This window comes from Chiloscyllium punctatum, chromosome 1, assembly GCF_047496795.1.
Source record: "Chiloscyllium punctatum isolate Juve2018m chromosome 1, sChiPun1.3, whole genome shotgun sequence".
Classification (NCBI taxonomy): domain Eukaryota; kingdom Metazoa; phylum Chordata; class Chondrichthyes; order Orectolobiformes; family Hemiscylliidae; genus Chiloscyllium; species Chiloscyllium punctatum.
In genome coordinates, this window is record NC_092739.1 from 48926802 (window position 1) to 48954695 (window position 27894).

The window sequence follows — 27894 nt, forward strand, 5'->3', positions numbered from 1 at the left end:
CTGAATGAACATATAGAAATGTAATCTTTTATTCATAAATTGGAAATTTAAAACTGCATGCACCTACTCAACTTTGAAGAAGCAGAAGGGTAAGAATACACTGTTTAAAGTATGTAACAAGTAATTGTTGTTTTGTTCAGTGATGTACATGTGGTAAGGAACATTTACTGTTTTGGGCACTCCTTGTGTCTGCAACAACTGCTGTTGGATCAGATTTAACAACATTAGATCCAAAGTTTTTGTTTTAATTCCAGGTTTACCTCAGCCCAACTTCTAAACATTTCTACCAGATGAGGGTGTAATGTTTTTGTTATTCTCCCATGCCAATCAGGTTTTCTAGCCCCCAACTAAATGTCTCAAAAGGCAGATTGTGCTGTAGGCCCATAAAAGCTAGAAGTTTAATTGAGAAATTTGTTTTCCTTTTCAGAATATAGGTGTTGCTGGCAAGTCAGATGTGTATGTATCAGTCCTCAAGTACATTTGAGAAGGTATTAAGCTACCTTCCTGAACTGCTGTACTACATGTGACGGTGCTCCCACACTGTTCTTATGCAGTTAGTTCCAAGTTAGGATGATGCGTGACTTGGAAGTAATGTTATACCCATCCTCCTGATACCTTTGCCTTTCTAGATGGAAATGTTGTGCACTTGGAAGGTACTATTGGAAAGCCTTGATGAGTTGCTGCAGTGCATCTTGTGGATAGTGCACAGCAATGTTGAATGCAGAATGTGTTTGATGTATGGGGCAACTGATAAGTGGACTACATTGTCTTGTGTATGTGCATGCCAGTGACCACACTATCAGCTGCAAGTCACGAAAAAGGTGTCTGATACCATCCTGTTCCTTTTGGGCCATGTTATAAATCACAACACCAGGTTATAAGCCCAACAGGCATATTTAAAAGTACAAACTTTTTTTTGAGTGCTGCTCCTTCATCATGTGACTAGGTACCTAACAAAAGAGCAGTGCTTCAAAAGCTTGCATTTTCAAATGAACCTGTTGGGCTATAACTGGGCATTGATTTTTAACATTGTCCACCCCGGTCCAACACCGGCACCTCCACGTCATGGCCTTTGGGACATGACAGGGCATCTTTGGTCAAGTTTGATTAAACCTTCACTGGGCGTATCCTGTAGTTAAGATATAGTTTATTGCACTTTAGCATCTAGTTACAAGTTACACTAGCATGATGGACATTGTTGGAGACTTTGAGGAGAACCAGATACAGCATCAGTTCTCACTGCTTCAAGATCCGAATCTGTTCTGATTACAAGTCCGTATGGCATAATCCTAGTGGGTGACGCTAACAGCACTCTTCAGTGTTTTCCTTTCTGACCCATCCTCCACATCCGAGATGACTTGCTTTAGTGTTGAAGCTGTGTAATCTGTTGTGTTCCTAATTTGTTTTGCATTATGGAAGAGGCTTTGGGGAGTCAGATGGTCAGTGTTTACTGCAGAGAATTGTCCTGCTTTTGCAACCACAGTGTTTATATGACTGGCCCAGTTAAGCTTCTGGATAGTGGTTGATTATATAATGATAAAATGTTAAATTTTATGAGGCATTGGAGATGGTCAATAGCAGTTAATTTAAAGATGCAAATGTTACTTGTCATTATCAACCCAAGCTTGAATGACCTTCATGTCTTGTTACGTGCTGGCACAAACTGTTTCATTAATTGAGGGTTATAAATATTGACTGCTGCAATTAACAGCGAATGTCCCAACTTCCAAACTTGTCGATAGAAAGTCATATAAACAACTTGAGGTGTTGAACCAAGGCCATGCCCAATGGATTCCTGTATTGATATGGATCAGTTAATTGAGCACAATATTAGCATGTGAATTACGACCTGGAAAATGTAAACTAACTTTTTCAGGAAAACTGGAAAACCAGTATGTTATTTAAGTGGTGAGAGATTGCCGAACTCTGAATTTAAAAGGAATCTAGGGTGTTTTGATATGAATCAGTTAAAAGCAAATACAAAAGTAATTGAGAGGATAAATGGGTCAAATGTTTATTGCAAGGGGAAGGAAAGATGAAAGTTAGAGATTTTTCTGCTGTTATAGGGCAATGGTGAGACGCTATCTGGAGTACTATTTGCAGTTTTGATCTCCTTATTTAGATAATATGCATGGTATACAATTCAGAAAGCATGCTGAACTGATACCTGGGATGTGAGATGTTATCTAATGGCGAAGATAGACAGTCTAGACCTCTAGCATTCAGAAAAATGAGAAGTGATCTCGGTAATACATAGATCACCGGGAGACTTGCCACGGTGGACTTGTCTGCCCTTGTTGGAGAGATTAGTACTAAGAAAGACAGTTTAGAAAGAGGGACCTTCTATTTAAGATGGAGATGAGAACTTTTGTGTTACGTGTTCTTATCATTTTCTTTCCTAGAGTTGTGAAGTCAGACTTACTTAGTATTTTTAAAGGCAGAAGTAAGCAACCTTAGATTCTCAATTTAACAAGAGAATCTATCTGGCTAAGCAAGAATGTGGAGTTGTGGCCACATATAAGGAGGATCCTCGATTAGCTGAAGGACAATGGGCGGTATTTCATTCAGATAATCGAATGCCGGATAACATAGTTAGCCGCGCATCGGGGCCATGTGATCTTGTTCAGATCATCCGAAATTTGGTTAATCGAATGCCTGTGTATTCTTTAGTTCTGAAACTGATTTACATTGAACAGCCACAACTGTCTGCCTTTCTGCTTATTATAATCCAGCCAGTGAAGAGTTTCCACTTGCCCAATTACTTCAATGATGTTAAGGCTTAGTGATGCCAGTTGGTCAAGGGTTACCTTTTATGCCAGGGATGATAATGTTTCCCAACAGTGGAAACTTGCATCCCTGGATTTTATCTTCAGTAAAAGGTTACTAAGTCTCTGCACCATTTAATTCTAGTTTGAGCTTTACTAAAACTTTTTTTTTCTTCTTTTGAAAAGAAATAAGTTGCGTTTATTAACAGCTGAGTAACACTTTTGATGTGCTGTCATTGTGGTGGAAATGGCAACCAATTTGTTTGATCGTGCTGTGTACAATGTCATAAATAGCCAGATAATTTATTTTTTCCTGTTGTTCTTTGTATATATATTGACCAAGCCACGAAGAAAGCTCATCTGCTCTTGGAATAGTGCAGTAGGTTCTTTTACATCCTTGCAGGAAAGATGATGGTGCCTCCATTCGAAAGCTGTGCTAAAGAATAGCATCTTCGACAGTTGAGCACTCAGAACTGTGCTCAAGGGCCTTTTTTGTGAAATTTATACCAACAGCTTTCTAATTCAGGCAAGATTGCCACGTAGTTGGTGTGCATGAGTAGGCAAATCGGTTTGGCAGGAAAAACTTTCGTTACCTTTTTGTTTCAAATGTTCTTTACATGTTTGATTCAATTGTAGGTGACCCACTTCCATCACAATGGCAAAATTGCTTGAATCTATTGCTAATGTTTGTGCTTGATCGACTTGATTTGTGTTCTCTCCTTCCCTGGTTATTACTCATCTCTTCTTCAGCCTTCACAGTGTGACAGGGTGTGGTAGACAAGAGTTTCAATAGCGTATAATGGTAGGTGTTGTCTGATTACAAGATGAGCCACAGCAAAGCTGCACTTGATTTCTGTACTCCCTTTCTGTATTTGAAAAACAACTGGAGTATACTGTGCTTGAATTTCAGTATTGTAGTCAGATTTCAACAAATAGATAAGCACAACAGTATCATTTTATTATGCTGATCTGATTGTTGATGGAAGCTGTAGGATTGTTGTGTAATTTTGTTAATTTGAATTGGCCAGAGTTTAGTAATTCTCTGTAGATTTTGAACTAAAATTTAAACCCTACTCCCCTGACTCCATATGCTACTGTAACGTATGGACTGCAGTGTGCGCTCCTTCAGTTTAGTCAGATAGTTTATTCTTGTGATCCAGCTGTAATCAAGGTCTGAGAACTTCATATAATGCAATGTTGAGCCATAAAGATGTTGAATATATGAAGTTTAAATCTTTGTCCTATGCCTCGTTAGTGGATTCCTGTAAGGATAGTAATGGGAATGTTACATTTGCTCAACCAGTCAGAAAGCATTCCTTTTCCACATAATTTGCCGTAAGGCACCACTAAAGGTTTCAGTTTTTGTCCCAAATCATTTTCCACAGATGCAAACTTGAAAATTAAATGTGTGGTAATCTGAACTCGTCAAGTTGTTTTCATTAGCACTATTATACTTATTTTTGTTTAAGGGTAGAGCCTGCATTCTACCAAGCTTGCTGTAACTTAATCTCAGCAGATTTATTCTGCTGTGAATTTAGTCTAGTGAAGGGAATAAACTTCCTGCCAAAATGATGGCAAAATATTGGATGTCTTTGGCAGAGCATGTAATTGACTGTCATTAAATAATGAAGTAAATTTAATAATCTCAACTTTTAACCAGTGACAATATGCTTCCGTTCAATATTTAAAGCTATTTTTTTTTTGTTTTTGCTGATCTCCTTAACTAGTCATTCCCTTTCTGCTTAAGAGCTGAATACATCAACTCTCCATGTGCATGGTTTGAATTATTCGCACTTCTGTCCCCAGTATGTTGATGAGGCACAGTTGGAGTTGTTTGCAAATTCATATTTAGTACCTGAAATGTTTTGATGTTTTTAAATAGTTATATACACCCAAGATCAGATGTTGTTTAGTTGTACAGTAAAATAACTATGGATAAATGATTCAATAAATGCCCCTGCATGTGATGAAGTTCTCTAGTACTCATTTAATGTAGTACAGGGCTTTTTAATGTCTCCTTGCTGAAAATCTGCAAAATAGACTCTGATGTTTAAAAATGTTTTGTTAAATAAAACATCTAATATCTGCCAAAAGTGCAGTGGTACAGCTGCCAAAAAAGTTGGATATCCGTTGCAATCATCTTTGCCTTACATTGAATAGAGCAGTGAATGCATAACGTTATGCAAGTGAGTAGAATCACTTTTAAGTGCAAGTGTATGTTGGATTAGATTATAAATTGCAATGTTTTAACAGATTAGCTCCTTTTCTCACTAAGCACACAGAACAACCTGTTCCATGAATGCTCAATAAGCTAATTGCAATAAAGTAAACACATCTTGCCAATGTTTACAGTTATCTGAACCCAAGATGAGAATATTGACTAATATTGACTTGGCTATGGCCAAGTACTGGAAAATGGAATTAAACTAGATAAGTGCTTGCTGACCATGGCTGTTATGTCTCCTTTCCCTGCTGTAAAACAAAAACAGAGTTTCTCCATTCTTCTTTTACATTGATGTTGAGATTTGTACTTTGGTAATCAATGTAATTATGTTTATAGGGTAATATGACCTGCAAGAGTAAAAATTGTGACTTCTGACTCCCTCGAGTCCCGATCAATTGTTTTGCCTATTCCATTGTTGATTTAACAGGAAATTGCAAACTGAGTAGCTTTATCCTGTTTGGATTTGAGTTCTTGCATGCTTATATTAGAAGTCTGCGTATATGTTTATGGCACTTAAAAAGTTAGGGATAGTGCTAATGAGTTTTGCAAAATATACAGTGAATTACGAGACATTTTACAGTGGATTACTCGACATTTTTATGTATTTTGTAAGCTAGCATGCTGTACATCTGACTCTGACTATGAGCATTGTCTTGGTCTCGCCAGTGTGCATTAAAGCAAGATTAATTGTGATTCCATTAGCTTGTGTACATAACTATTTGCTACTGCTAATAGAAATTGATGTCCTGATTGGGTTTGATCATGGAGAAACCAACAAAAAGGAGAAAAAACCCTTCCCAGCTAACACATTCACACAGTAAAACTATTGAACAAGAAAAATGAATGCATAAAGGCTCATGTTGCTCCAAAACCTGTCCTGAGTAAGTTCTCTGAGTTGCAAACTTGTAAACCTGAGCCACATCAACATCCTGTTGTCAATGTCCTATCTCTGCCCAGATTCAATGCCCCATGAGCCTTGTGGTTACTGACCTATTTAGGCTTCAGATCCCGTAATGCTTTAGTTTTTAACAGTTATATCTCTGTTTCAATACCCATTATGGTCTTGCACCTCTCCATCAGTGAAAACTCCTCTAGCTCAACAATCCCTATCAAGATCACTTCACTTGAGCAATTTTTTGATCTGTTGTACACGCTCGTAATTTTTTAACATTTTTATACGAGATTTGTCTCTTTTGCCCCAACTGAAAATTTTAAATTGTCTACTTCTATCAACTGCAACCTTTATTAAAGGCAATTTGAAGAATGAAATAAAATATTTTCCAAGGTATTCTTGGTGTAAAACTGGCATACTTTATCAGTTGAATTCTTTCAGCTTTGAGATTAATGGAGGAAGAATTATTCTGATCCTTGTGTAGCAGCATTGTAAATGCATTCATAAGAACATGTTTACAATGTTACAGCTTGCTTTCCTTTCTACTCCCAAACTCTGACCTCTGTTATTTTAGCTTGTTTTCTGATCATATAAATGCAGTTGAAAATGAATAGAAAGAGAACTACTTCTCGTTGGCGTTATAAGTGTGCAATTACATTTTTACTGACTGAGGATGTTGACTAGTAATAGGGTTCTTAAAACAACTGACAAGTACAGTGTGTATACATAGATAGCAAGCACAGGAAAATAAGGCTTTGACCTTGCTGTTGCATTGTTTGGAAAATTTTGTAACAGCTAATATATTGAGTAACAACTGAAAAGAAACTTAATCGAAATAATCTGATCTAAATCATTTTCAATAGGAATAAATTGTTCCAAACTTAATTAAAACTGTTGAAATGTTAAAGTAAGCACATTGACAAAGTATTTGAAAGGGTTTACTTACAAATTTAGAATAGCAGATTATTGTCACTTGTATTTAGGAAAATACAGTGAGATCTGTGTAAGTCTCCACAATTTGCCACTTTAATTATAGAAATTATAAGAAATATTTGAGGCAAAGTTAGGCCTATGTTCATCTTCTGTTCCCTCCACTGCTCCTGGGTTTCTGAAGGAATTACAGGATGCTGCTGCTAAAAGCTGCCCCTGATGCCAGCAAAGCAAGGATTTCCAGACCAGACCCACCATGCTTCCTCTGCTAAAGCCAATACTGAAACCACTATATTGCCGCCATAATAAGGAGGAACACATTGGACCAACCAGGTTGCCTGCGCTGAAGCTGTAACTCAAACCATTGCCACTTCAGTCACTGTCAGATTGCTGTTGTAGCCATGGGGAAACTGGGAATGAACCAGAAGCACCATACTGCCACTGCTAAAACCACCACACTGCCGCCAGGAGGAATGGACCACACTGGCCATCAATATAGCTGTGGCCTCAAGGAACCGAAATCCAGATCCACCATGCTGCCGCCACAGCAGGCCCTTGCAATTGCCTTCCTCCATCATAGAAGAAGGAAAGAAAGGTAAAGTTTGATACAAAAGAGAAATGCCGAAATAAAACAAAAATAACAAAGAAGAATGTGACCAGCCAAGTGAGCAGGAATGAGTGTGTACAGGCACAGAACCCAAACACCCCTTACCCTGCCACTGCTTCCATCCAGTCTAATAGTCTATGAAATAAAAAGAATTGCAGTTTTGCATTTAACATTTTGTTGAATGTAGATTTTAAGATCCTGTAAAATTTGTTAATTGAAAGAAGTGAAAAATGTAACTTGGCAGTGCTGGTGTGCAGTCTACATACTGTAAATAGATTTAATGTTGAAACAATTTGCTGTTCTGTACTTTTTTTTTTAAAAAAGTTTTTGATTTGGTGTGATCATTTGATCATTCTTCAGAAAATGTTAGTCTAGATTTTCTCTGTTAAATATGGAGACGCCATCAAATATCTGGAGAATGATCCTTGAATTTTAGCACATTATTCCAATTGAACAAAATGTAGTAAAGGACAAATTCATAATATCTATCACCATAGATGTAAAAAAAACAAACTAGATAATTGGTCACAAGCATTTCAGTTGGTTTAGTGTTCATCAATACATATGCCACGAGCCATTTTGGTGATTAATGACCAGGTGCCAAATACAAGTAGGAGTCTCCATTGTCTTCTCAAGAAATTACCTTGGACTTACCATGCTTGTCATATGCCCAGGCAAGGGCAGTAATCCAAATAGGGTGGGAATGTCCATTCCCCACTCCCACCTGCTCTGATCATTTGGAGCAATCCCAGGTAGATAAAGCTTTCAAGTTTTGAATGTGCCCCTCTCCAATCACTGCAATGAAGAGGGGTAGATTGTGGTCATCAGGACAGATCCTATTTTAGAACATTAAGCTGGTGATCTTTTTTCTAACAGCCAACCAAAAGCATTGGGAGCATTGTAGTTGCAACTGCATGACCTGTTCAGAGCTGCCCCAGTAGATACCTTTTTCTTTTCACCCCCGCCTCCCCTCCCCTTCAGACATTTTATTCTGTTAGGACTGTCAACGCCTGAGATTTCTTTAGGCCATCTGATCTGAGGTCCGACACTTTGGCTTTCTGATTTTTGTCAATTGGCAGTTGTGATGCGCTCTCTTTGTCTTAGAGACTTATGATTTTTTTTTCTAACTAATGGTCAATATAACTTAGATATTTGACACCTGAATTAGGTTTGTGTTAAAGACTATATCTTGTAGTTCAGAATGAATTACTAATATTGTATGACTACTGTCAAACATATTATGCCCTTTTTTTTGGTGTCGTAGTGTCTATTGTTATCCTGCATTGTTAACTTGGCTTCTAAATAATGTAGCAGTAGTTTACGTTGAATGTAATATTTTTGTTTACAGGATCGCACTCGTCTATATGACTCCCTAAACATGCATTCACTTGAAAACTCGCTTATTGACATAATGAGGGCTGAACATGATCCACTGAAAGGTAAGTATTAATTTCTCTTTCTTATGTCTCTTTGCATTAAAAGATTTTTACAACCTATTCATTCATCCTTATAACAAAAGATCTAACACTTTGTTTTCCTAGCATTTATATACTAATTTGAACCTAATATTAGGAAAATTAAAAGTAAAATGATGCACATGTGCAACTGTGCAAAAGTGTGATCTTGGACAATCAGAAGCAGAAAGAATGACTTCGTGTCGAGGAAAGCAATAACAAAACAAATTTAGAATTTAAAAAATTATTTTGCTTAATGAGGAAAAAGTGTGTGCAATGTGATTGCTCTTCTTTGGTATGAAGAGCATAAAGCAAGATCAGACTGAGATTAGTGGATTAGGCAAAAGATGAAAAATAACCTAAATAAGCTGAATTGCATGGAAGTTTGCAACATCGAGCAAGGCCAGTTGATCTAGTCTGTCTAAGTCAGTGTCTTATTCTGCATGTGATTCCCCTCGATTTATTTTCCAATTCCTTTCTCCTTCAGATACTTATTCAACATTCCCATAAAAGCATTTTGACTCAATTTCCATCCACACTGACTCTACTTAATCTTAAGTAAAACAGGGTCAGAAAATATTGGTGGGAGTAAATTAGAGGCCTCCTATTGGTATGTATGCCATTGGGGAGGGATTATGCTAGAAATTTCTTTTAAATAAAGTAGATTGATATGTCTTATTGAAAATTAAATGAAAGGTTGTTAATAGTTTAAAAAATGTTTTAATCCCTCTTGGTGCCATAAACTAACTAAATGGAATACTGAAAGCCAGAAAGGTTCATAGAGTTAGAGTAAGCTGATACATTTTCTTGATCAGTTTTTTTAAAATAATTGTTCAGGAGTGTGTGCATTTATTGCCAGTCCCTAATTATTCCTGAGCAGAGGCCCTTTTAGAGCCGTTAGAGTACAATCACATTGCTGTGGGTCTGGAGTCATGTATAGGTCAGAATAACTAATTTCCTTCCCTACAGAACATTTAGTGAATCTGCGAAAATTAACAGCGGTTATGATGGCCATGTAACTTTGAATTGTTTTAATTGAATTCCAATTTTACTATCTGCAATAGTGGCATTCAGACCCATGTCCCCAGCATGTTAGGCATGGCTTCTGGGATTCTTTTCCAGTGATATTCTAGCAGTAACACTGCCTTGCATAAATATCAAGATATAAAGATATTAAATTATTTTGTCCATGAGACATAGGCGTGGAAGTAAGACCATTCGGCCCTTTGAATCCACTCTGCCATTTAATCATGGCTGATGGGCATTTCAGCTCCACTTACCCGCACTCTCCCTTGCGAGATCAAGAATTTATCAATCTCCGTCTTGAAGACATTTAACATCCTGGCTTCCCTGCACTCCATGGCAGTGAATTCCACAGGCTCACCCACACGCTGGCTGAAGAAATGTCTCCTCATTTTCCATTCTAAATTGACCCACTCTAATTCTAAGGCTGTGCCCACTGGTTCTAGTTTCCCTGCCTAACTTCCCAGTATCCACCCTTTCTAAGCCATGCATTATCTTATAATTTTCTATTAGAACTCCCCTCAATCTCCCTCAACCTTGTAAATTCTAATGAATACAATCCCAAGATCCTCAACCATTCATCGTATGTTAGGCCTACCATTCCAGGGAGCATCTGTGTGAATCTCCACTGAATATGCTCCAGTGCCAGTATGTCCTTCCTGAGGTGTGGGGCCCAAAACTGGCCAAGTATTCTAAATGAGGTCTAACTAGAGACTTTATAAAGTCTCAAAGCACTATGCTGCTTTTATATTCCATCTCTCAAGATGAATGACCAAATTTAGTCTGACTTATTTGCATTCTCGTCAAGATGATTAAAGAAACCAATCTACTAATACAGGTCAGAAGTGGGGATTTTCAATGATTGCACAATATCACCTCACCATTTGTGATTCCTTGGATTCTGGATCATTCATGTTCAAATGCAGCAAGATCTGCAGTCCTGAAATTCCTGAAGTGCATTGTGTCAATCTGTGGCATTTGGACTGCAGCAGTTCAAGAGCAGCTCACCACCACCTTCTCGTGCAGCGACAGATGGACAATAAATGCTAACCAGCCAGCGATGCCCACATTCCATGAGTGAATTAAAATAAAAACCAGCTTAGATTCATGACCACCATTGCCCTGGTCCCCCAAGCCTATTCAGTAATAGTCATGCCGAGGGGGTAACGTTTTCATGCAGGGGGTAGTGCATGTATGAAATACGCTGCCAGAGGAAGTGATGGCGGCTAGTACAATTAAACATTTCAAAGGTATCCGAATAGGAAGGGTTTACAGGAATATGAACCAGGTGCAGGGAAATGGAATTAGATTAATTTAGGAGGTCTGGTCGGCATGGTCGAGTTGGAGCGAAGGGTCTCCTTCCATGCTGTACATCTGACTCCATATCATCTCTCTTGGGAGACAGACTCCCTGAACCAATAACAGTGATATAAAATTGTAAATTTCACATTTCCAGGGCAATGACGCAAGTCTAGGAGACCATAATACACTGTAGCCCAGTTCCTATCTTATCTTTTATTCAATATTCAGCAGGAAAAATAAATTCCAGGTTAGGCTTAATTGAATGGTGAATCTGTTTTAATAAGTTATAAATTGCATTATAAGATGCCTTCTAGCCAAAAGTAGAAATTTTATCAATGACGGTCAGTTATGTAATTACCCAAAAAAGAATAAATGATTGGCTAAGTCAAGAGGAAATTGCATTTGACCATTTTACATAATGTGAATCCAAAACATTGTGACACCGTTTAAGAACGCATGAAGTTATTCATCATTAATCTGTTGACCAGTGTTTTGAAAAAGTAATTGACAAGATAAAGCAAGTAGATAACAGCTCTTGGATTCCAGAAGCAGTTCATGTAAATTATTCTTAGATTTTTTGAAAGGATGAAGGAAATGGAAAGGACTCCCTTATTCATGTATAAATAACAAGTGTTTTTATTTAGTGCTTCCACTTTACACTGTATTGGAAACTGTGTTGTTGAGGTATTTCTCCAATCAGTCCATTTGAACTCTTAACCTCAACGACGGTGCTTTCAGTCAGATGACCTACCAGAGGAAAGCCATAGTGGTCAGTTCTCAGCACTGAGCCTGACACTGGCCCAGAAGGGACGGGAGCAGAATAGAAAAGTGCTAATGGTAGGAGCCTCAATTGTTTGGAGAATTGACAGGAGATTTTGTGGTCAGGATTGGGATTCCCAGAAGGTATGTTGTCTCCCTGGTGCCAGGATCTGGGACGTCTCCAAATGGGTGTATAAGATTCTGAAAGGGGAGGGTGAACAGCCAGAAATCATGTTACATATTGGCATCAATGATATAGCCAGGAAAAGGATCGAGGATATAAGAAATGATTTCAGGGACTTAGGGTGGAAGCTGCAGAGCAGGACGATCAGAGTAGTGTTCTCTGGGTTTACTACCGGTGCCAGGAGATAGCGAGGCGAGGAACAGGGAGCGGGCGCAGTTTAACACGTGGTTGCGAAGCTGGTGTAGGAGGTAGGGCTTCAGATATGTAGATAATTGGGATGCCTTCTGGGGAAGGTGGGATCTGTACAAGAAGGACGGGTTGCACCTGAACTGGAAGGGGACCAATGTCCTGGGTGGAAGGTTTGCTCGAGTGGTTCAGGAGGGTTTAAACTAGAATGGCGGGGGTGGTGGGAACCTGAGCTATATACCGGTGGTGAGATTTGATGGAGATGAGGCAATAGCAAGAGAGAGCACAGCCAGTGGGAAGGAATTTCCTGGGAGAGAATCAAGGGATCGGTCAAAGTGTGTTTGCTTTAATGCAAGGAGTATCAGGAATAATAGTGATGAGCTTAGAGCATGGATCAGTACCTGGTGCTATGATGACGATGTGGTCATAAGAGACGTGGGTTTCTCAGGGTCAGGAACGGTTGCTGGATGTTCCAGAGTTTAGAACATTTAAAAAGAATGGGGGGGGGGGAGAAGAAAGAGGGGTGCAGCACTGCTAATCGGGAGAGGGTATCACAGCTACAGAAGTTACCATTGCCGAGGCAGGTCTGCTGTTGAGTCAGTATGGGTGGAAATTAGGAACAGTAAGGGAGCAGTCACCTCATTAGAGGTTTACTACAGTCCCACCAATAGCAGCAGGGAGATTGAAGAAAGCATAGGTCGGCAGATTTTGGAAAAGTGTGAATGTAGTAGAGTTGTTGTAATGGGTGACTTTAACTTTCCCAATATTGATTGGAACCTCCTTCGAGCAGATGGTTTGGAAGGAGCTGTCTCTGTAAGGTGCATTCAGAAGGGTTTCCTAACTCAGTACATTGGCAGGCCAACGAGGGGAGAGGCCATTTTGGATTTGGTGCTCGGCAATGAGCCGGGGCAGGTGTCAGATCTTGCGGTGGGAGAGCATTTTGGTGATAGTGACCACAACTGCCTCACATTCTACATAGCTATGGAGAAGGAGAGAAGCAGACACAATGGGAGGATATTTAATTAGGGAAAAGGAAACTATGATGCTATCAGACGTGAATTGGGAAGCATGGAAAGGGCACTATAGACATGTGGAGACAGTTTAAGGAACAGTTGTTGCGAGTGATGCATAAACGTGTTCCTCTGAGAGAGCCAAGAATGGGGAAGATAAAGGAACCTTGGATAACGTGAGCGGAGGAGCTTCTCGTCAAAAGAAAGAAGGCAGCTTACGGAAGGTGAAGGAAGCAAGGGTCTTGCTCAGCTCTAGAGGATTACAGGCAGGCGAGGAAGGAGCTCAAAAATGGTCTGAGGAGAGCCAGGAGGGGCATGAAAAAGGCTTGGCCGGAAGGATTAGGGAGAATCCAATGGCATTTTACATGTATGTGAGGAATAAGAGAATGATCAAAGAGCAGGGCCGATCAGGGATAGTATAGGGAACTTGTGTATAGTGTCTGAGGAGGTAGGGGAAGCCCTAAATAAGTTTTTTGCTTCTGTCTTTACTAAAGAAAAGGACCTTGTAGCGAATGAAACCATTTGAGGAGCAGGTAAGCATGCTGGAATGGATAGAGATAGAGGAAGCTGATGTGCTGAAAATTTTGACAAACATTAAGATTGACAAGTTGCCAGGGCCAGATCAGATTTGTCTTCTGCTTTGGGAAGCGAGAAATGTGATTGCTTTGCCGCTTGCGAAGATCTTTGCATCCTCGTTGTCCACTGGAGTCCTACCTGAGGACTGGAGGGAGGCAAATGTAATTCCTCCCTTCAAGAAAGGAAATGGGGAAATCCCCGGCAATTACAGACCAGTCAGTCTCGCGTCTGACCTCTGCAAGGTGTTAGAAAGGATTCTGAGGGATAGGATTTATGACCATCTGGAAGAGCATGGCTTGATTAATGCAATCAGCACAGCTTTGTGAGGGGTAGGTCATGCCTCACAAATCTTATGGAGTTCTTTGAGAATGTTACTAAAAAGTTGATGAGGGTCGAGCGGTAGATGTGGTGTGTATGGACTTCAGCAAGGCAATTGATAAGGTTCCTCATGGTAGGCTCGTTCAGAAGGTCAGGAGGAATGGGATACAGGGAAATTAGGCTGTCTGGATACAGAATTGGCTGGTCAGCAGAAGACAGCGAGTGGTAGTGGAAGGAAAGTATTCTGCGTGGAAGTCAGTGGTGAGTGGTGTTCCACATGGCTCTGTTCTTGGGCCTCTGCTCTTTGTAATTTTTATTAATGACTTGGATGAGGAGATTGAAGGATGGGTTAGCAAGTTTGCAGATGACACAAAGGTTGAAGGTATCGTTGACAGTATAGAGGACTGTTGTAGGCTGCAGCATGACATTGACAGGATGCAGAGATGGGCTGAGAGGTGGCAGATGGAGTTCAACCTGGATAAATGTGAAGCGATGCATTTTGGAAGGTTGAACTTAAAAGTTGAGTACAGGATTCTTGGCAGTATGGAGGAACAGCGGGATCTTGGTGTGCAGGTACAGAGATCCCTGAAAATTGCCACCCAAGTGGACAGGGTTGTTAAGAAAGCATATTGGTGTTTTGGCTTTCATTAACAGGGGGTTGAGTTTAAGAGCCGTGAGATCTTGTTGCAGCTCTTGAACCGCACTTGGAAAACCATGTCCAGGTCTGGTTGCCCTATTATAGGAAAGATGTAGATGCTTTGGAGAGGATTCAGAGGAGGTTTAGATTAGATTTTTTTTAGATTAGATTAGATTACTTAGTGTGGAAACAGGCCCTTTGGCCCAACAAGTCCACACCGCCCCGCCGAAGCGCAACCCACCCATACCCCTACACCTACCCCTTACCTAACACTACGGGCAATTTAGCATGGCCAATTCACCTGACCTGCACATCTTTGGAGTGTGGGAGGAAACCGGAGCACCCGGAGGAAACCCACGCAGACATGGGGAGAATGTGCAAACTCCACACAGAGAGTCGCCTGAGGCGGGAATTGAACCCGGGTCTCTGGCGCTGTGAGGCAGCAGTGCTAACCACTGTGCCACCGTGCCGCCCTCAGGATGCTGCCTGGACTGGAGGGCTTCTCTTACGAAGAGAGGTTGACTGAGCTTGGACTTTTTTCATTTGGAAAAAAGAAGGAAGAGAGTGGACCTAATTGAGGTATGCAAGATAATGAGAGGCATAGATAGAGTTGGTAGCCAGAGACTTTTTCCCAGGGCAGAAATTGTTAACACTGGTCATAGTTTTAAGCTGTTTGGCGGAAAGTATAAAGGGGATGTCAGGTGGGTTCTTTACGCAAAGAGTTGAGAGAGCATGGAATGCGTTGCCAGCATCAGCTGTGGAAGTGAAGTCATTGGGGATATTTAAGAGACTGCTGGACATACATGTGGTCACAGAAATTTGAGGGTTCGTACATTAGGTTTACCCTACATGAGGATCAATGCTTGGTACAACATTGTGGGCTGAAGGGCCTGTTCTGTGCTGTACTGTTCTATGTTCTATTCTCTATGGTGTCAATTTCACGGGAAATCCCATTTATCCAGGAATGTTACAATCTATGAAATTTGTGTTGCCTGTCTCCTATGTGATTTCCCCTCGTTCGTTTCTTTTCACCTCCACAACTTTTTCTTCCATTCATACAATGTACTTGCTGGTGCTAAAGGATAGTTCCCCATTACTGATAACTTTCCAAGTCTGCCTCGCCGGCACTTAATTGTACACAAACCTATGATGTGTTTGACAATCTCCCACTGAATCTTGTTTATACTTTATAGGTTGGTATGTTCTCTGAATAGTAATCAGGCAACTGATTTTTGCCTGGTCATTCTCCACTTTGGTGACATTGGCCAATTATTTGTCCTAGTGCTCTCTTGGCCTCAATCAGCATAAAGTAAGTTAAATCTGGATTTTTTTAGTTTGTGCAACAAACTATGATGCTGTCTCTGATTAGCCAAAAAGTTTCCTGTTGACATTTTTTTTTCATGGAATGTCGGTGGCACTTGGTTAGAACTGCAATTGTTTACTCCTCCCTAGTTGGCCAGAGGGCAGGTAAGAGTCAACTACATTGCTGTCTGTCTGAAGTCACATGTAGGCCAGACCAGGTAAGAATGCCAGATTTTCTTCCCTAAAGGATGAACGTAAGTGAACAAGATGGGTATTTATGCCAATCAGCAGTGGTTACATAGTTGGTATTAGATTATTTTGTAAGTATTTTGCTTAAATCTTTGTGGCAGATCTTGGGCACACTTGGAGCTTAACACTACCACAGTGCCACAAAAGCACTTTTACCTAACATCTAAATCAGATACTCTCTAGTCAGCCATATGACACTGCAGATTAGCTTTGTATACAGATTTTTATTGAATTGGTCAAATTCCACCAGCTCAAATTGCTGGAAAAACTCACAGGTGAGGTAGTATCTATGGAGAGAATGCAGTGTTAAAGGTTTGGGTTCCGTGACCCTTCGAACTTCCTGATTTTTGTGTTGCAGCTTTTGAAAAAATTCCACCAGCTGCCATGTTGGGATTCAAACCCATGTCCACCGAGCATTAATATGGGGTTCTGGATTACAGTACTAGTGCAGTATACTGCTACAAGAAATTCTTGCTAATTATCTAAAATTTGTTGGTGGGTCAAAGCTAAATGGCAGCATATACTGGTAGTTATTAGAAATCAACAGGAGTCTGGTTAAACTAAATGGGCTACAGAATTTTCAGTTATGGCTTATTATTATTAAATGTGCATTCGTGCACTAAACCAGTGCAGAATGAGGATAGATTTGTGTTGGTGCAAAGGGTTATGCATGATTATTGTTCATTCATTTAAAAGCATTGAACTAATATAACATAGTACTGGGTACACCTGGCTTTTGATCAAATAAGCTATTTCTAATTTTATATTTCATGATCAGACTACGGTTGAAGTATTGTGTATAAATTTGGCAAATCAAATGTTTTGAGGCTTTGCACAAAGAACTTGAGTTCTAAGTTTTGAGAAGCTGATTATTCACTTATTCATTAGAGGATATTTCCAGTGAATACACTGCAAAACTTAAATATTAAAGCAGTTGCCTAATTACTTTATTTGGTTCTGGAAGTCCTGATCCATTATCAGCCTCATGATGAATGTGTGGAATAAACTGTATCAAAGGCAGATGATTGTATTGACTAACTTGTATAAAAATGATTTTGATGGGGTAGCTCCTTGGGGTGCAGTGGCAGGGTCCCTACTCCATGCCCGGGAGGCCTGGGTACAGTTCTGGTGTGTAATAACATCATTGAACAAGTTGCTTAGAAAAAAACAGATTAAATTTTTTAAAAATTAGATTTGGGAGGGCTGTTGTGGTGTAGGTATAGTGTTCCTACTCTGAACCAGGAGGTCTGTGTTCAAGTCCTGTCTCCTCCAGAGGTATGTCATAACATCTGTAAACAGGTTAATTACACTTAAAAAGGTTTGAGAAAGACGCTGACTGGAATGTTGGAAGGTTAAAATTGGCCTAGGTTGAATATTCCATGAAATCCCAAGCTGGTTCTTTGTCACTATGGAAAATGGGCTCTTTTTCTTTGGTAAAGCATTGGAAAATATGAAATCTTGTGTTTTTAATTTAACCAGTTTTAGTGATCAGGTATCACTTTGTGTGCAGCTTTGGACGGTTTTTGTATAGCTTTGTCTGCTGAAAATGGATCATTTTCTTCTAAAATTATTGTGCAGTCTACTAACTACTTGGTCACCTTGTTGCTGCTCTTTTATGTTCTAATAATGAAGATCGCCTATGTTCATCGATGATAAGGCATAATAATTGCCATACAATATTACTATAGAATGCAGTATGTGCAGGTGTTTAGCCGTGACCATAAATTAGTTGCTGTAACTTTGTCATTTTAGGAATGCTTGGTTGATAATTAAAGCTAAATATTTCTGACCAGTTGAAATGTTTTCAGTTCAGGGTGTCATTTGTGATGGATTTGATTATTTGTATTTTGTAAGGTCAAATAGAATTAAGTTCCAAAATACCAATAATTATCCTGTGCAATGAAAGCTAAATTGTCTTTAACATTACTTTAAATCTGTAAACTTTTATCCCCTTTGGTGTGCTTGATAAAGGTACGATATGGCTGAGCCAAAGAGAATATCTGTTTTTGTTTGCAACAGGCATTGTTAATGGAAAGTCCTCTCTGCCCGTTTAACCATTTAAAGGGAAAATTGCTAAAGCAGGTATAAATGAAGTAATTGGTTCCACTGGTTTCTTTCGGAGTTTAAGAAAAAAACATTTTCTGCTCGTTTGGTGCCTGCAAGGCCTTTTTCTCCTTAGCTTGGAGCCATTAAAACATCATGAAGGCCTGTTTTACTAAAGTAGTTGACCGCAAAACTGTATCAACAAGGGCCTTGCTTCGAGTGGTCCCTCTCTAGGTATTTTCTATTCAGCCTGTTTAGAGATGTTATGCTACATCTCTGGAGCAAGTAGGATTTGAACCCAGGCCCCCTGGCTTGAAGGTGGGGCACTATCACTGTGCGACAAGTGCCCTTAAGTAAAATGGAAAGATTCACAAATTGGACGAGGATAGTAAGGGGGCTTACTTGCTTTTATTTTTCCCTCCCCAAGTCCCTCACTATCAGGGCCTATGTTTTGTATTTTTATCTCCTGTATAAATTGTTTTTCGGCCTGAGTTTTACCTCTTGCTTGGTCATCCTTTTGAGGGTGGAAAATGGATCCTGAGCCTGCACTCCAGAAGCAGGACCAGTTTATGATTTTTACTGCAAGCAGTTTCCTAACTGGCCACTTTGCAGACCTGGTGTGCAATTAAGGCCAGCTTCTAATGCTACTAACCCATCAGACTGCTTGAATCTCTGAAACATCAGCTAGGTCTCTAGGGTAGTGATGTCTATAAGGCAGGCAAGAAATTTTGAGCCAAAGAAAATTATACATTCACTGAGTTGGGAATTAGAATGGAAACCCCTCTGGTGATGGGGTAGGGAGCCATATTACTGTCATCCTTGTCTGGACTCAGCTGCTGCTTCTCAAAACTAGCCTTTTGAAGGGAGACCATTAAGCCAGTTGTCTGCTAACATGGAGTTTAGTGTCTTGAGAAAAATACCAGTAGGTCTCTAAAATAGTATGTAGAGTCTTTACTTATGCAGATTGATTGCCTGCCTCCTTGGACCAAGCCAACTGCATTCATTCACAATGTTGGGAAACAAGCCCAGAAGGAATCTATAATGTTCAATATTCATTATGGAAAGAAATGTACTGGTGCCTTCAGCACCCAGCCTGCTTGCAGAGTTCTGGTGAAAGTCTGCCCATAGTGTGCCTGTTTTTTTTTACAGATTTTCAGTGTATGTTTGAATTGGGGGAAGTGTGAAAGTCCTCAGTTAACTAACGGAATTTAAGGTGGTGACCTAAAGTTTTGTTAATGAAATAGATTTCGAGGATGCTTTCTAAGGTGAGGGAGGTGTCGCAAAACCAAGGTTTAAGAAAAATCCAGAGTGAAGACTTGTGGATGAGGGGAATCTAGAAGTGCATAGTAATTGGCTTTTAAACAAAAAATAAACTTGACATTTGACGAGGTAAGGAAAGCATTGCAGAAGTCAGTATTTGGTTGACTGTTTGAGTGAAGTTTAGTAGATGGGGAGACCAGCGATACTATAACAGATAGCAACTTTGTACAATTTGATTTTGAGGTACAAAAAGGAGGAAATGTACTTGTACATTTCAGTTAATGTACATTTAACATGTGGAGATTTTGTCAGGAACTATTGGATTTGCAGGGATATATTTGCAAGAAAATGGACTTCAAAAAATGCAAGCTATAAAAGATATTGTCTTTTCATTTAAAATGTGATTTTCTTTTAGAAAACAAGGATTAGTTGCTGGTTAGTTCCTGTCAATGTCTGCCACAGCTTGAAGTGGTAAATAACTTGTGTATCAGTTTCATTCTTCTAAAAACATACCCATTTTGTGTTGTTTTTTATGGTGTTTATTCTTATCTTTTTAGTATCTTGGGATCAAGGATGACTTGTTTACACTCATGTCTGATGGTTCTGAGATGGCAAAGACCAATTCATAATCTGCACACAATGCCTCGTGGGGCAGGTGGTGCTTGAAAGATTAACTAGATGGTTGTTTGGAGGTTTATGTGCTCTTTGTAGCACCTTGACTACTACTCCACACGATCCTGAGGAAGTCTCTTGGTGGTGGTGCTTCCCAAATGAGCCTCTGTGATTTTTGGTTAGTCAATATAAAGTATTCCACAAGTCAACAGGTTGACCTTTTCAGGGATACTGAGAATATCCAGTTCTTTAAAACTGGGGTGACAGTGTCACAATAGAGGTTGATTATTTAGGAAAGGAATAAGAAATTTCTTTATTGAAATAATAATGCTTCCATAAGGCGCATTAATAGAAATAGGCCAGTTGCTCCATTTGAGTCTGATAATCCTCCACTCCATTTTCATGCCTTATCTCTATTAACCTGCATTCTTTTAATGATTACAAACCTGCTTATTTCAGCCTTGCTTATAGTTTACAATCCAGTCTTGATAGCCCTCTGCATTTTTAAAAAAAAAAGTTCCACAGTTTCATCGCCCTCAGAAAAAATTCTTCATTGTTGTCTTAAATGGGTGACTTCTTACTCTGAGACTATTCCCTCTGGTCCTAGACTCTCCCACAAAAGGAAGCTATCTCTCAGCATCTACCGTTGAGGCCACAGAAAGATCTCTAACATGTTTCAGTAAGGTCTCCTCTCATTCTTCTAAACTGAAATTCCTCCACACCTGGGATCAACCTAGTGAATCTTTTCTGGTCTGTCTTAATGGCCAGTATCATTCCTTAGGGCACCAAAAACTCTTCAGTTTTTGAGGTGTGTTCTGACTAGTGTATAGCTTTAGCAAGACCTGTTTATTTTTAGTCACCTTTTGAAATAAAGGCCAGCATTCAGTTTGCTTTCCCTATTTCTATTCGTTCATTTGAACTAGGATGCTAGCTTTTTGTGATTCCTTGAAATTCTGTATCCCAGAGGGTTAAAGGTGCCCTTGAATGTATTCAAGATTGAGATTCTTTGACTTGAATCAAGAGAAATGAGGACAGGTAAGTGAAATTGAGGTTAAAACCAATGATGTGACACAAAGCAACTGAACAAGCTTGAGGAGCCATATGACCACCTCCAATTTACATATGTTTTGGTTTCAAATTTGAGGAGTAATCTAGTATTTTCTCTGTTAGAGCAAGAGATCTGCTTAGCCTGACCTACATGTAATTTAAGACGTTGACTTTAACAGCCTAGCAAATCATGCAGTTATACCCAATTGCTACAGATATTAAAATGGCACACCCATCCCTGTTGTACTGTCAGTATACCTCACCACGTTCACCATCTGCTTGACAGCAACTAGGAATGGGCAATGAATTCTGGCCTTTCTAGTGACACTCTTCGCATGAAAGAAAATGAAGTAAGGCCCATTCTTCAGTTTCCTGGTGATAAAGTGGCAGTAAGGTTAGTATTTCAAAGGCTGTTTTGCTTTCCTTGGCAGAAGTCACTTACAAAGCATATAAAGCTCTTATTCTTCCAATAAGAATTTGTTTACAAGTTAACTTTAAGTAGAAAGTTGAAACATCTTTTATTTTGTGTAACATATGGTTGAGAGCAAAATCCTTTGGAATGTTGAGTCTGTATCCTTCGTTTGTCCACTTAGTGTTTCATTGTGATGAACCAGTTTGGATTCAACACTTCCATTTATTGCTGGTTATGAGCATCTAAAATATGTAATACACAAAACAATTTATATGAAAGCAGTTGTAGAAATACTTGAGAAAAGGACGGGGTCAAATATCTGGTTAACTGAAACCAACTACACGTTATTTGTAAATTCTGTGAAAAATCTGTATCCAGCGTTGAGGCTCCTTTGATTTTCTAATATTAATTGCTCCTTAGTATATTTCATGTCTGTCCTAGCTAATGACAGTAAAGATATTGGGAAGTGCAATTACCAGCAACTCTGTATTGCAACATTTAAACTGTTCAATTAATAATGTATCGTGAAAAGTGATCTTCAGTTTGCTGACAACATTTATTGTTCGCATTCCTATTATTCCTCTATTCAAGAGTTGAGGTGTAGAAAAGGCAGAAAACAGGACACTATAGACCAGTTAACTTGGCATTTTTGTGGGGGAGGTATTAGAAACGGTCATTGAAGAGATTATAGCTGGCAACTAGAAAACCTTAAAGTATTGAAGAGAGATAGCATTGTCGTCTTATTTTCATTAAGTGTGCATCAAGTTTAACAAACTTATGAGTTCTTTGGAGAAGTAACATGTACTGGAGATAAAGGTGAGCCTGTCACTGTACTTGGATTCCTGAAGGCATCTGAGAGTGCCATGTCAAACAATGTTGCTGGAAATAAAAGTTCATGGTGTGGGGAATAACATATTAACATGGATAGAAGGTTGGCTTGCTGGCAGAAATGAATGGAATGAGAGGGTTTTTGGGGGGGATAGATTGGGCCGGCAGGACCTGCTCCTAATGGGGGTTTGAAAAATAAAGGGTAACTTTAAGTGTGTAAGTGAACATGGAAAGGATTTTTCCTGGAGTGTCCAAGACTAGGGGTATTGTTTTAAAATTGGGAATTGCCCTTTGTAGGACAGAAGTTGTTTTTTAAAAGAAGTGTTGTGAAACTTTGAAACTCCACCTTGGAATATGGTGGAAGTAGGATCATTCAATAGTTAAGGCAGTGGTAAATTGATGCTTGTTAGGCCAAGGAATCAAAGGTTCTTGGGGGTAAATGGGAATGTGGAAACTGGAAGCACAACAGTTCAGTTGTGATCTTTTTGAATGGCTCAAGCAGACCGGAGGGGCTAAATGGTCAACTTCTGTTCCAATTTTGTATGTAGATATGCATTTTCATAGAGATATGTGCATGCTGTGGAACCTGCATTAAACTTGATAATGGAAATTTTCTTCCCAATATCTTCATGATGTTTCTCTACTATAGATAAGGGAATGATGACTAACACATTTTGAAATATGGAATAACTATCAATACTAAATATGCTCTTTGTTTGGCTGAGGTTAAATTGAGATTGAGTACAGTCTCAGTACCAATGAGACAACATCTTAAGCAAGGCTTTGCTCTATTAAAATTCAATTGTGTAAGATGGAAGGTGGATAAATGAAGGTTCGTGTATTTTGCAAAACTTGTCACAATCATCAAATTTTACATTAAGCAGTGCTGGGCATTTTGTTTAACTATTTTATCGCACTGGGAAACCTTGTTTTGATCTTCAACAATCTGAAGATTTGGCAGGAATTTAAAAAACTGATTCAGTAAATGTTACTTTTAATTTGCTGCTTCCAAACAAAGATTGAGTTATTTTCAGTAACAAAGTGGGTACTTTGGAATTTTGTTAACTGTAAAATGTGATAGAAGCTGGAAACCAAATCCAAATGAGCCATAATCCCATTTGCTTTAATTCAATGTATTATTTTTGACCTTAGTGTTTTTGATGAGGTCAACTAGGTGGACCTCTTTGAATGAGTTCCCTGATTGATGCTGTTAATCAGATCTGATCAAGGAGCCCTGGATGATTGATAAGAACAGGAGTGTCACCTCTTAGGTCTGAGGGAGCTGGATAAGTGTGAAGGACTCTCAACATGTAAAAGGGTGACTTGCTGATGGGATACTAGCCTCTGGAGTTATTTCAGTGGCATTAAAAGAAAAGCACACTCCTGAAGAAATTTGCTCACAACAGTCGTCTTTGAATTGGGGTAAGCGTTTCTGGCACTCTGCGTGACTTGGGAAGCTTGGCTTGTTCAATCCTGCTGTTGAAAATTGGGCCCAAGATGTGGGAAGACTGCATTACTTTTTTCTGGGTGAATGACATTTTGGCAGATGAAAATCAAGGAGTAATTCTCATAGCTTGTGAACCCACAGGTTTTTTGGTTATTGGGAGTCTGACTTTGCCTGAGGCAACAGATAATAAAGCCTTTCAAGAACTGCAATTTAATTAAAGAATATTGTAATTTGAAGTTGCCTCTAATTCTGAGATGCTATTGGTTTTACTTGGCAATTGGAGAACCAGGGGAATCTGTGTTGGGATTTTGGACTAGGAGAGGCATGTGACTTTGGTTTATCCTTTCATGAGATGCTGAGACACCATTTGGTATATGGAATTAATGATGTAACCATGCAAAAGTGCCAATTAACGGAAGCCTAGCTGGACTTTAAACAGGCACTACAATTGTCTTTATCATTGGAAAATGTGGCAAGTGGAGCATATGAGTTACAGGGTATTCGAAAGGAAGTGGACACCCTCACCAGTCCAACTGAGCTTGTGGAACACCACCTGAGTAAAGGCAATTGCATAGCCTCACTCAGGACACAGCCTGAACAGAGGGACTCTTGGTCGGCCCATAGCAAAACCACTAGAACAAAGCCAAGCCTCAGCTGAAGAGTTAACATTTCCTTTAGGATCCAAGCCATTGTAGTTGCTGCTATTATGCAGACTAAAGACAGCAAAAGACTCCCACGAGACCTAAATTGAGTAAGAACTCATAGGCTGGTATGCAGGAGAGTGCACACCCTGGAAAATCCACCTACATCTAGTTTGGAACAGTTAAATTGCTTAGCAACCTCCACATTAGAACCAATCAAAACAAATGTCTAGTTAAATGGTCTAATGGAGGTCGATACCAGGGTGACCTTTTGAGTAATAGCAGAACTAGTCTTTCACAAAACTTACCCTGGGCTCCAACCCTTAAGTTTGTGCAAGACCTTGGCTAGACTGAGAATCTTTAATCTGTAAAGGTTTCTGGTTAAGGGTGTAACTTTGGTTCCAGTCTCATGAGAAGTGGCTGGTTCAGTTACCATTGATTTGCAGTAAAAAGTTCATGCTCAAACTTGATGGAGCAAAATTGGTTGAGAAAGATTCACCTAGATTGGCTCACCATTTTTTGATTAGAAAATGGCTGTCTGATTGAAGTCTTAATTAATACGGAGGTGGTTTTCAGGAAGGTCTAGGGACTATCATAGGAGATAAGACTACCTTGCATGTTGAGCAGGAAGCAATTCTGCAAATCTGCAAGGCCTGTCCAGTGCCATTTGGCTTGTATGCAAAAGTAGTGGCAGGAGTCAGATGTCTGAACAGCAAAGGAATCATCAAATCAAACCAATCCAATTTGTGAAATGGGCAGCATTTGTGCCAATTTATGAAGCCCAATGGGTCACTTAACCTTTTGTGGGGGCTTTAAACAATGGGTAAACCATATTTCACAGCTGGATAAATACCCAATCCCTCAGGATTTATGCGCAAAGTCGGCAGGGAGGGCTGTCCTTAACAAAGTTGAGCATGACCATGGGTACTTGGAATTGTGGTTAGATGACGATTCCCAGAAGTATGCTACAATTAATACCCAGAAGGGTTTGCACCAGTATGAAACTGCCATTTGGATTATTGTCAGCAAATGCAATTTAGAACATTTTACAAAGTTACCTCAGGTTGCCACTTATTTAGATGACATGCTTTATAACAGGGAAGACAAATAAAGAGAACTTGGACATAGTCCTTAAACTTTTCTCCCAGGTGGGTGTACCGCTTAGGGAAATATGTGCTCCAGGTGACCTATTTGGTCTACAGAATCGACAAGACCAGGTTACATATTAGAAGATAAATTGAGGGCAATCAAAGGTGCCTGTGCTCCCACATCTGTGCTGGAGTTTCGGTCTTTCTTTGGGCTGATGAATTATTAGACAAGTTCACACATAATCTGGCTTCCAACCTGGCCCCTTTGCATCAATCCTTAAGCCTTTGCAATGGTCACATAGCCAAGCCAAGCCATAGCCTTGAGGGAAGTTAAGAAATGGCAGTCATTCTTTCAATAGTTGACACAATGATCCCGAGGAAGATCAGGTATTGATGTGCAATGTATTCTCTTAGTATTCAGGGTAGTATTAAATCATGGGCAGCTCAATGGAGAGGAACGCCCAGCAGCGTAGGCTATTGCAGAGCATAAATATGTCCAGGAAGAGAAGGAAGGTTTTGCAGTCAGGAAGTTCCACCAGTACCTTTTACGGGTATACATTTGTAATAACCGACCATAAACCCCAGCTAGGTCTACTTAGAGGACATGGCACTGCTGCCCAGAGCTTAAGGCAGAATTCAGCAGTGTGCTCTAATACGAAGTGCGTATAATTATAAGTTGGAACACCATCTGAAATGCCAAGTAGCAAATGCAGGTGCATCGAGCCACCTCTCACTGGCAGATACACCCCTTTGGTGTTCTGCCACTGGAAGAATGGTAATGGTTTTAAGTTTTCTGGATACTTCCAGTCACAACTGACAATATAAGGTTTTGGATGCAGAAAATTCCAGCTCTGGCGAAACTGAAAGAGTTGGCGTTGATGGCGGAAACCAAAGCGCTGTCTTAACCAGAATCTAAGCCTTTTTGGACCCAGAGAGACTAGATCACCGTGGAAGATGTCATACTATTTTTGGGAGCAAGAGTGATTGTATCAAGCAAAGGTTGTTGTCAGGTGCTGGCTCAATTCCACCAGTGTCATCCAGGAGTTTCCAAAATGAAGACATTGAGAAGTTATCTTGTGCCAGGATTGGATGCTGACATAGCCATGTTGTGCTGGGACAGTTTCCATCTTGCCAACAAGGACAAAAATTATTGCCAGCAGCTACACATTCATGGGAGTGACTGTGTAAACCTTGGGCTCAGTTACATGACAACTGTACAGGTCTTTTCATGGGCTGAATGCTCTTGGTTATTATATTGCTGATTCAAAGCAGCTGGACATGTATAGAGTTCATTTGTCATAGAGTGGGATGACGATAGAAAAACTGCACGCATCTTTTGGAATACGTGAATTTCTGGAAGCGCAAGTCACTGATAACCGGCAATTGTTTGCCAACAGGAAGTTCGAGTATTTCCTAAAGTCAAGTGGTATTTGTCAAATAAGGACTGCTCCATACTGTCCATCACCCAATGGTCTGACAGAAAAAGCAGTCCAAACTTTGAAGCCAGGCTTATCACTGGATACTAAACTGTCCTGGTTCCTATTTGCTTACAGGGCCACCCCTAGTGTAATTTCAGGGAAAACTCCAGCAGAGTTGCCAATGGGGCAAAAACTCCACACCAAGTTAAATCTGATCCTCCTGAACCTGAGCAGGCCTGGTGTATGCTAATTTCAGGCACAAGACTCTAAGCGAGACAGTTTACTTAAGGGGGCAAAGTTTGGTGTAGGGGCCATGAGAGTGGCCCAGCTTCTGGAAGAGGCATGGTCAAGTCCAGTGACTTATGAAGTTCAGGTAGGTGAAACCATCCTGAACGAGCATGTGGACCATATGAAAGCCGCAAACTCTCAAACCGGAAGCAAAATGTGCCCGGCTCCTCAACAGCCTTTCTGACTGTTCCAGAACCAATGGGTCTTTCCTCTCCAAACGTTGAGGATACCCCTGAATCTGAGATGGACATGGCAGATGTAGCTGCCTCAATGCCTTTGCCGACTGAAGAAGGGAATGAATTCTTTCAGAGATCCTCCAGACACATGAGGTGAGCTGCTGTGTGTTATGTGCTGCCTGTATCGGAGGTAGACTTGGGAGAATCTGACCTGGT

General features: G+C 39.9%; 1 protein-coding gene across 2 annotated transcripts in view; it reads left to right on the forward strand.

The window, feature by feature from the left end:
• The window catches only part of cpeb2 (cytoplasmic polyadenylation element binding protein 2), a 128206-nt gene that overhangs the window by 27701 nt on the left and 72611 nt on the right, over positions 1-27894 (forward strand). For both annotated transcript variants that reach the window (XM_072555938.1, XM_072555949.1), the window contains exon 3: positions 8767-8857. In XM_072555938.1, the coding sequence (XP_072412039.1) occupies positions 8767-8857 (91 nt within the window). The remainder of the gene's footprint in view (positions 1-8766; positions 8858-27894) is intronic.